This window comes from Sinocyclocheilus rhinocerous, unplaced genomic scaffold, assembly GCF_001515625.1.
Source record: "Sinocyclocheilus rhinocerous isolate Xijiao unplaced genomic scaffold, SAMN03320098_v1.1 scaffold642, whole genome shotgun sequence".
Lineage (NCBI taxonomy): Eukaryota > Metazoa > Chordata > Actinopteri > Cypriniformes > Cyprinidae > Sinocyclocheilus > Sinocyclocheilus rhinocerous.
The window spans coordinates 24231-34596 of NW_015626390.1; the positions used below are offsets into that span (position 1 = coordinate 24231).

General features: G+C 37.1%; 1 protein-coding gene across 1 annotated transcript in view; it reads left to right on the top strand.

The window, feature by feature from the left end:
- LOC107713878 (serine/threonine-protein kinase 17A-like) overlaps positions 1–10366 on the top strand; it is a 35850-nt gene that overhangs the window by 22831 nt on the left and 2653 nt on the right. The window contains exons 4-9 of the mRNA XM_016519527.1: positions 1265–1395; positions 1493–1581; positions 3399–3497; positions 4829–5016; positions 5372–5466; positions 8402–8581. Coding sequence (XP_016375013.1) covers positions 1265–1395; positions 1493–1581; positions 3399–3497; positions 4829–5016; positions 5372–5466; positions 8402–8581 — 782 coding nt within the window. The remainder of the gene's footprint in view (positions 1–1264; positions 1396–1492; positions 1582–3398; positions 3498–4828; positions 5017–5371; positions 5467–8401; positions 8582–10366) is intronic.

Sequence of the window (10366 nt, forward strand, 5' to 3'; positions counted from 1 at the left end):
TTTATAATGTTACGAAATATTTATTTTTTAAATCAGTTCAGGGCTGCGTTTCCCAAAAGCATCTTAAGCTCCATTGGTTTCAATGTGTCTACGATGTACTTAAGCTTACGATGCTTTTGGGAAACGCAGTCCTGTTCTTTTGAACTTTGTTCATCCAAAAAAAAAAAAAAATCCTGAAAAAGTGTATCGTAAAGTATCAAAAATATGAAGCAGCACTGTTTAAAAAAAAAATAAGCAGAAATCTTTCTTGAAAATTCAGCATTTAAAATGGAAAACTAATTGTACTTTAAATTGTAATACTTCACAATATTACTGTTTTACTGTATTTTTGATCAAATAAATGCAGCCTCGAACATCAAACTTACAAAAAGATTTTAAAAAATACTGACCCCAAACTTTTGAATGGTAGTGCAACTATACTGTAAAAAATATTTTAAGTTGTAAATAACAGACTATTAAAGTACAATTTACAAGAAAATACAATCTCAAGTCTTTCTACTTGAAAATGTTACATTTAATTCAACATGTTACCTGCTGTTTCTTTGTACTTATTTACAAGGCAAGGCAAGTTTATTTATATAGCACATTTCATACACAATGGTAATTCAAAGTATGTAGTCATTTGGAGATAAGGCTAGGTAAATATAGGTATCATCAGCATAGCTGTGATAGGCAATTTGGTTCTTTCTCATTATTTGACTCAGTGGGAGCATATACAGGCTAAACAAGAGCGGTGCAAGAATTGAGCCTTGTGGGACTCCGCATGTCATAGACGTCCACTTAGACTTATGCTCTCAAGCAATTTCTGAGTTGAATTTCTGAAAATTGTTTATAAATGTAATTTATTATTTGATTTATTTTTTAAGTGTAGAAATATTCAAAATCATTTGAAGTCATATCGCAGCCCTAATGGAACTTTGCGGCGGTTCCCTTAGAAGGATTATATTCTTTTTGGGTCCTGAATTAGTGTTTAATCTCTCTTTAATTGCTACCACGCCTTTTCTCATCTTAAACCTCAGCCTATTGTTGAGCTCTTATTAGAGGTAAGATCAAAAACATGAAACGAAAGCAGCAAAAGCAGAAGTGCCTCAAATTAGCCCTTTTTTCCCTGTCCTCACTATCTGCCGTGATAATAGAGCTCGTTTAAGTGCTCTTTCTGTAGTGGGGAAGTAGAGCGTAATGCATCTCTCTCTCTCACTGATCTAGCATGTGACATGTTGTAATCGACAGCTCTTTCCTTTCTTTCCATCTTCCCCCGGGTGAGGGATATTCCGGGGCACTGGGACGGTTTGAAGGAGGGGATGTGGTTCTGGATGGGGGTCTGGCTGGAATGATAGAGGACTTATTCATGCTTTTTCTCCAGCTGGGAGTTCATTATGTCAGCGCTCTCAGCACGTGAGGGAGGGATCGTCTGTGGGTTTAATCTCCAGAGCCGGGGTTGATGCATCTCTCTCTTTCACTGATCTAGCATGTGACATGTTGTAATCGACAGCTCTTTCCTTTCTTTCCATCTTCCCCCGGGTGAGGGATATTTCGGGGCACTGGGACGGTTTGAAGGAGGGGATGTGGTTCTGGATGGGGGTCTGGCTGGAATGATAGAGGACTTATTCATGCTTTTTCTCCAGCTGGGAGTTCATTATGTCAGCGCTCTCAGCACGTGAGGGAGGGATCGTCTGTGGGTTTAATCTCCAGAGCCGGGGTTGGGAAAGCCCTGCCTGCACTGCTAGTTTAAACAATCACTCAATCGTCTACGAATGCATATCTGCCCTCGGCGTTACAGAGACCGACAGCTCAGTGCACCTGCTGCAACATATCCTAGTTTTGCTGTCCATTCTGGATGGGTCACAAATATGTTTTTGAAGAAGCCAATAATGTGGTGCTGATTTTATTGGCTGAGACATTGACAAGGCAGAACAATTAGTTTTCATAGTTAAAGCGAGATTTTCTGCTCTTTGGCTTTGCCAGCCTTCACATTTTTGTTTACATGGGGAAATAACAGGGTTCCTGTGGGTCTTAAAAGTCTTAATTTGCCTTTCCACAATTTAAGGCCTTAAGCATGATTAGATCAGAACAGAAAGTCTTGAATTCATGGCATTAAATGTTGCATGCATTGCATAAAATGAATATCTTTCTCACTATTTTTCTTGTTTTTCAGTACAAATATCTTGTTTACTTAAAAAAAAAAAGTTTATGCTTAAGTAAGTTTATGCCTAAAACAAGAACACGTCAATGGACAATAAAATATATTTTCCCTCTGAATTAAGTTGATTTTTATGACCCTATTAGGCGATATTTGTTTGTTCAATCATAAACTGACTTCACGTTGATTTAAGTTCTTTTTTGTCATTTTGTTTTTTAAGTAGATATATTTTGATTTAAGAATCTTTTTTTTTTACTGCAAAACAGTACAAAAATACTGAGAAAGAGCACCACTTTTTTGTGGTATGATCAAAAGGAACAGTAAATGTTATTTCCATGTTCTTGTGGTTGGGAGCAGAGCTATTCAAGCCATAAACATTCATTCATTCATTAATGCATGCATTCATTCATTAATGCATGTATCCAACTCAAAGATTAATAGATTCTGTAATTCCAGTGTTATTGATTTATGAATAAATAGCATTATATGTGCAATATCATCTCTTCCAACTTAAAGTCTGTAGGTTTTACAGAATTTTACTCTATTGGTTAAGGTTCACAGTACAGACAATTTTGCACTAGAGCTCAGTTTGTTGTGTTGGTGTGAAATTAGATTAGTAATTTTTGGTTTCCATCCATGTGTTTTTATGCAAATTTTGAAATATTGCACTAAAAAAAGCGCTGGATGAAAATGCCAAAATGCACGTAAAATATTAAAATGCGGATAAAAAAACAAAAACTTATGCTCTCAGTTGAGGCACGCACATACATTTTTTCATGCAATACGAAAACATGCACAAACTACAATGGAAACACATTTACTAATTCAATTTCTTGATGCGCCACAAAGTCATGCAGTGCAATTCATACAGATTTGAATTAACTGCTGCTAGTACTCACTACGGCTTTCACGCTCATGAAGCATGTGGTTCTGGATCATTAATACAGTGTGAAAAGAGCCTTAAATCTGGTTAGGGTGAGTTTTGTTTTCCCGCACTTAGATGATCAGTTGTAGAATTGCATCTATTCCAGTGTGAATGAAATAAGCTGCATTTCTGCACCGTTTCTGTAACTAGATGAAATTGAGATGTTGAAAAATAAACTTTAGCTGAAATAAAATGCAAATAAAATTGCATCCTAGTGTCTGTTTTAGCTAACTGTAATAACAGTTTTACACAGGCTCCAATAGCACATGGTGAATCTGTTGGTAGTCAAGTGCTCAGTCTGCTGTTTATATTTGTTGTTCTCACACTCTTCAGCTGTTTCCTCCTACACCGTAGGAGATTGCAGCGACTGCAGCTCCTGTGGTGTGAGATCTGAGCCCAAATGGAGGCTGATGCTGGACAGAGAGGAATGCAGTGGGTGCAGTGGAGTGTTTTCAGCTGTATGGAGAAATACACCCTGAGCCTCTGCTTTCCCACCATACAGCTGCTTTAGATCTGACCTATTTCTGCTCAATGGGTTTCAGAGTATTAGGTTATTTAAAATTAATAATAATGATAATAATAATAATAATAATAATAATGAGGATGATGTATCTATGGTAATATAATACAATATTTTGTTGCTGATATTGCTAATTATAAATAACTTATAATTAGTAGTAATACATTAAGTAATAAAAATAATATCAGTGTGTAAATTATTTATATGATTATTATTATTATTATGTAAGTTAAATTAGTAATATGCAAATAGTATGTGTGTGTGTGTGTATATTAGAATGCAATATTTCATTATTATTTTTACTAATTGAAATAACGTAAGTAGTAGTAGTTGTACAGTTTTACATTTTAATAATAATAATAATAATAATGTGTAAATAGTTTATATGGTAATATAACACATTTATTTTATTATTATTACTAGTAATAATACATTATTTGAAATACTAATAATAATGTGCAAATGGTATATATGGTAGTATAATACAATATTACATTATTTAAATAACATTACTTATTATTACTTATTATAGCATTATTAGTAGTATTATTACATATTAGTAATAGTACTTATTATTATTATTATTATTATTATTATTAATGCATTTATGTAGACTGAAGTTTGCAAGTTGTTTGGAAAAGATGATTGGCCAAGATGTGGTATATAAAATTAATTGAAGTAATCATCAACATATTTATCAACATATTCAGACAAACCTAAATGTGACCCTGGAGCACAAAACCAGTCATTAGGGTCAATTTTCTGAAACTGAGATCTGAAAGCTGAATAAATAATCTTTCCATTGATGTATGGTTTGTTAGGATCGGACAATATTCGGCCGAGATACAACTATTTGAAAATCTGGAATCTGAGGGTGCAAAAAAATCTAAATATTGAGAAAATCATCTTTAAAGTTGTTCTTAGCAATGCATATTACTAATCAAAAATTAAGTTTTGATATATTTACGGTAGGAAATTTACAAAATGTCTTCATGGAACATGATCTTTACTTAATATCCTAATGATTTTTGGCATAAAAGAAAAATCAATAATTTTGACCCATACAATGTATTGGTGGCTATTGCTACAAATATACCCCAGCGACTTAACACTGCTTTTGTGCTCCAGGCTCACATATAACAGTACTGAGTGATATCTTGTGATATCTAATGACTGACTCACAGGCTGATCTGCGCTGATTCTCCAGCTGTGCTCAGTGTGAAACCCTTTCTTCTTTTAACAGCATCTTCCATCAGAGGAGCCTTTCATTCAATCCTAATGATTTACTCGGACTGGCTCAGTGTGCTTTTGTCATTTGACTGTGAAGAGCTTCTGGAAATAGATCGGTGGTTAAAGGCATCACCCTTCTGTTTGATCTCTAATGTGAACGTCATCCAGAAGAACAAGCTTCACATGTGTAACAGAGGAAAAGTGTGTGTTTGTGAGTGTGTGAGTGTGTGAGCGTGAGCGTGTGCGTGTGTGTGTGCGTGTGTGTGTGCGTGTGTGTGAGTGAGTGTGAGTGTGTGCGAGTGTGAGTGTGTGTGTGAGTGTGTGTGTGAGCGTGTGTGTGAGCGTGTGTGTGAGCGTGTGTGTGAGCGTGTGTGTGAGCGTGTGTGTGAGAGTGTGTGTGAGCGTGTGAGTGTGTGTGAGTGTGTGTGTGTGTGTGTGGACTGACCCCTGCATTGCATTAGTGATGTGATCGCTCAGTCGTCCCTCATCCGGCCCCAAAACATGACCTAGTTATGCACTGGCTGGATGTCAGTTTTTGTCCTGTGTTTCTCTGTAGGCTGTGGAGCGGGTTTGGCACCGCTGGACGCTCATTACTCGTGTCTCTAAAGGACAGCAGACAGAAGAGCCTCTGAAAGCCCATGTTTTACAGCTGTGTGGGTGTTAATGACTTTCCCTGCCAGACAGTCTCGCTCGGGTTACGAGGGTCATAAGACCGGTTTTACGGTTTTATAAACACTGAGCATTGCTGTAGATTTCACTGAATAGAATCGGGTTTGTGTGTGTGAGTATTTATATATGATCATGGTTAACTAAAACTGTTAAAAAGTGCTTAGTGTTTTCACAGTACCAAAACTTCAGCTGTCTGTACCAAACCAGTAAAACTCCCGTTATAATCAAAACATTTGTCTCTACTGCACAATGAACCTCTTATTGACATTGTGTTTCTGTATTGGATACAGCAAAGGATTCACTCGTGCTGAACAAACTGGCATATAGTGGATTCTGACTGGAAAACATAGAACAAAATTGTGTTTATACATGCAACAAACACACCTGTGATTGGTTACATGTTAAAAACACATTGTAAATAGAAACCGTTTGGTCTCGTACTGTATCGCGTACCTTGTCAGTGTCGTGCGCTTTGACTAAAAGAAACCTTACACAAATGCGGTAGCCTTTGAAAGCAGCCGCCTGTCAGATGGTTCCGGAAGTATTTTTTATTATTATTTTTTTTTTTTTTTTCAACATAGGTTTACGAGGAGAGTCAAAACAGTACAAACTTTGGCAATCAGGGGAAAAAGACAAAGTACTTAATTGCTTTAGTGAATAAAAGAACTACAATCCAATGAACCATTGTGAATGACATAATTAAATTATCTGTATTTTTACATTCTACTGTTAGTGTTTAGTGTTACCTGTATGCACCATGGGTCTGAGAGTAACGCAATTTCAATTCTCTGTATGTATGTGCTGTACATGTAGCAGAATTGACAATAAAGCAGACTTTGACGACTTTGACTAAATTTCAAATGAATAATGGAGAAATATAAAATTATCCATTTAAAGTTATGATTCTGTATATATAGAAACAGTATATTTTAAGTTTATTGCAAAATATGCATGTGTATATTCAAAGTGTTTTGAAAGAGCGACACCCTAGCAACCACCCCGGGCACCCTAGCAACCGTATAGCAACACCCTAGCCACCAACCTGGGTACCTTAGCAACCACATAGCAACACCTTAGCAACTACCCCGGGCACCCTAGCAACCGGATATCAACACCCTAGCAACCGCATAGCAACACCCTAGCAACCGCCCTGGGTACCCTAGCAACTGCACTTAAATCTTTTTTAAACTTTTTCAAACTTTCTGGTCGGCTTTCTCAAGCCAACTTGAAGTTTGTCTTGACAAACTTTTTTATCTTGATTCCATAATTTCTGTTGCTTCACAGCAGAGCTTAGCACTCCTTTGATTTGCTCGCTGCGACTCTCTGATTGGTGGAATTCTCTTTACAGCATCATGGGTAATGTAGTTTTTTCCATAGGGAAAATCATAGAGAAAATGAATGGCATTTTTACATCCGGACCTGACTGTTGTGCTCTGTTAGCTATAGATGGGCACTGAAGGAGGGATCAGTATATTATAGAGACCTGAGACTGAGCCTGTAAGAACTGTGTTTTATTTTCTCATTGTGTCCTTGAAAGCCAGACTGCATCCTCACATCAACTCCACACACACACACACACACACACCCAAAGAACATTTATATCCTTAAGTCTTGTATCAACAGTGCTGCTTTGAGAAGAGTCTGTTTGTAGGCCTGTCGCGATAATTAAATAACCGTCTAATCACGATTAAACAACCGCGATTATTGTGCCTTTTATACGACACAAGGGGGAGTCATACACCAAAAGAAAGAGAAGCGCACCAGTTTGCTTTTCATGCACTGTATTAGTGCTGGGCGGTATACCGGTTCATACCGAATACCGGTGTTTATTTTTGTTATGATATGAATTTCGAAAATACCGCAATACCGGTGTATGTCACTTAAACAACGTTCGGAACACGACACTGTTTGAAAGGGGTCCCTTGTCACCGTTGCACTGTGGTGAGGGAACAGCTGTATGTGTTACTAAGCGTGAAAGTTCCGAAACTGAAGCTGTAGAAGGACTAATTTTTAGACAATTAATCATCAGCCAATTTTCATAATCGTGACAGCCCTATCTGTTTGTCACCTATAAACAGTAGGGCTGGGAAAATAAATAGATGCATCGCGAATCGAGAAATGTTTCAGCATCGATTCTGAGATTTTCCAAAGGCATCGCGATTCTTTCTCGAGTCGATTCTGAGCTTAGTTTTGAACAGCAGATGGCGCTTGAAAAATTGATTAAAAAATAAAGGTGAAACATTTCTATTTTAGATGACAAAGTATTTTTCACAAATAAATAAATATATTTAATAAAAATATAATTAAAAAGGAAGTAAACACTGTAATCAACAGGGCACTCAGTATTCTGGGAAGTTTGTGTGCATTGGAAATCATATTCTTTTCAAATATTTGCACACAGTCAAAATGACATCGTCAAAATAAAAGTTCGAACACATCGGCCAAACAAAAAAACGTATCGGCCGATGCCGATATTTGAAAAATGCCAAATATCAGCCGATATATCTGCCTTGGCGATATATATCGATCGACCACTAACCATTACACACACTCAAACCTAAAATAATCATTCATAAAATTCGAAAAGGTTAAAGCGAATTACAAGGGTGTTCACAGTGGGCTGTGTTTACATTAATCTGGCGTCATAAAAACATTCTGTGCCGAGGTGAAATTGCAAACTCAGCAAACGCACAAACGCTCTTCTTCATGAGTATTTGAGTGTGCGGATAAAAACTAGATTAGAGCGCCATCTGCTGTTAAAATCTAAGCTCAGATTCGACTCGAGAAAGAATCGCAATGCATTCGTAAGATCTCAGAATCCATTCACGAATCGATTCTGCATTGATTTATCATCGCAGCCCTAATAAACAGGTGTGTTGTGTTAGCTTGAGCATGCTGATCCTCCTCCGTCTGACAGGAGCATCGGTGTCCTGGCGTACGTGATGCTGACGGGGATCTCGCCGTTCCTGGGGGACGATAAGCAGGAGACCTTCCTCAACATCTCTCAGATCAACATCAGCTACACGGAGGAGGAGCTGCAGCATCTGGACAGAGCCGCCATCCACTTCATCAAGAGCCTGCTCATCAAAGAGCCAGAGTAAGACCGGCGAGAGACAGTCAAGACATTCATGATATCACAAAAGATTCATATAAACACTGTTGAACTTTCCATTCATCCTGAAAAATAAAATGCATGACTGTTTCCACAAAAGTATTAAGCAGCACAACTGTTTTCAACATTGATAATAATCAGAAATGTTTGTTGAGCAGCAAATCAGCATATTAGAATGATTTCTGAAGATCATGTGACACTGAAGACTGGAGTAATGATGCTGAAAATACAGCTGCGCATCACAGAAATACATTACAGTTTAACAGATATTCACATAGAAAACAGCTATCATACGTTGTAATAATAGTATTTCACAATTTCACTAGGGATGCACGATATTATCGAGCCGATATTGGAATCGGCCGATAATGGCTTTAAATGTAAATATCGGCATCGGCCCGATATGAAAAATGATGCCGATATGTCTTGACAATAAGATGAATATGTTAACTCGCATGTGCTCAGGGTGTGTAGCGATTAGATCACGTCAGCAGTGTGGCTCATTCTTGAAGCAAAGTTTTGCCTGAATGATGATTAGATTCACTGTTTTGGATCGCTGCATTTAAACTGAGAAAGCACGTACAGAATGACGCGTTCGGTGTATGATAGAGTAAACAGTAATAGCACTATGATAGTTATCATAGTATTTTTTTCTAGTTTTTTTTTTTTTGATAACGACAGTCAGAAGAGAGAACGATGTCAAATCTACTGTCCCAAATTTGCAAAAAAGGTGTGCACATGCCACAAACTAGGGCTATCAAAATGGCTGAAAAACCAATTTCGAATTTTGTACTTAAATATTATCAAAATTTGAATTATATTCTAATTTAAAATGCATAATTTCAGTTAGGGTAAAGAAAAGCTTTTGGCTAAACAGCATCATGTATGTATGCATAGTTTAACACAAAGGGCGGAAAGCCAATCACACACAGTACATTTTCTCATTTAAAAACACGAGTTGCAGTGGGATGGGAAAAAAACCCGCCATAAAGTCTCGATATATGTTTTTTTCAAAGCTAAACTTACATTAATTTTACATGGCTTTCTAAATATGTGGCTCCTTTGTGCGAGATGCGAGTGCAACGCTGATAGATGTCCTTCTAGAAAATGCGATAAATATGTGTTCTGTGTGAACGGCTTGGTTTCGGTTTTGACGTAAACAACATCATCTCCACATTGATGTTCTCTTTTTCCGCAATATTTTGAATGAACGTAGCAGCGCCATCTAGTGGCTTCAACTGGACAGGCTAAGAAAAACATTATAATGCATCGACACTTACATCGTCATCACATCTCGTGTGCCACTGATAAAGCTGCCTTCTTAACGCACACCTAAAATTTGAATGCAACGTTTTTGCATTAGAATGTGGATTTTTATTTTAAATTCGACGAATATTCGAAATTCTATTTTATTTTATTTTTTTGACAGCCCTACCACAAACCTTTGGGCTATATGGATATGCATATGGCTCAGGTGCAGGACAAAAAAGTCAAACTAAAGCGAAAAACAAACGTGATGTCCGCACACTAATATAACTGCTCCATAAAATTATTTTATTGCAAAAAAAATAATTTTATGGAGCAGTTGTGCAGACATCACTTTTGTGTTTGGCTTAAATTTACCGTCCCTCCCACAGACGCTGCATTAGAAACACCCTCGCATTAGCGTTCACTAGTTTTTTTGTAATTTGATGTACAGCTGATATAATACAAAGTACTGTACAGTAGGGCTGTCAAAAAAAAAATTCAAATTTCGAATATTCGTCGAAT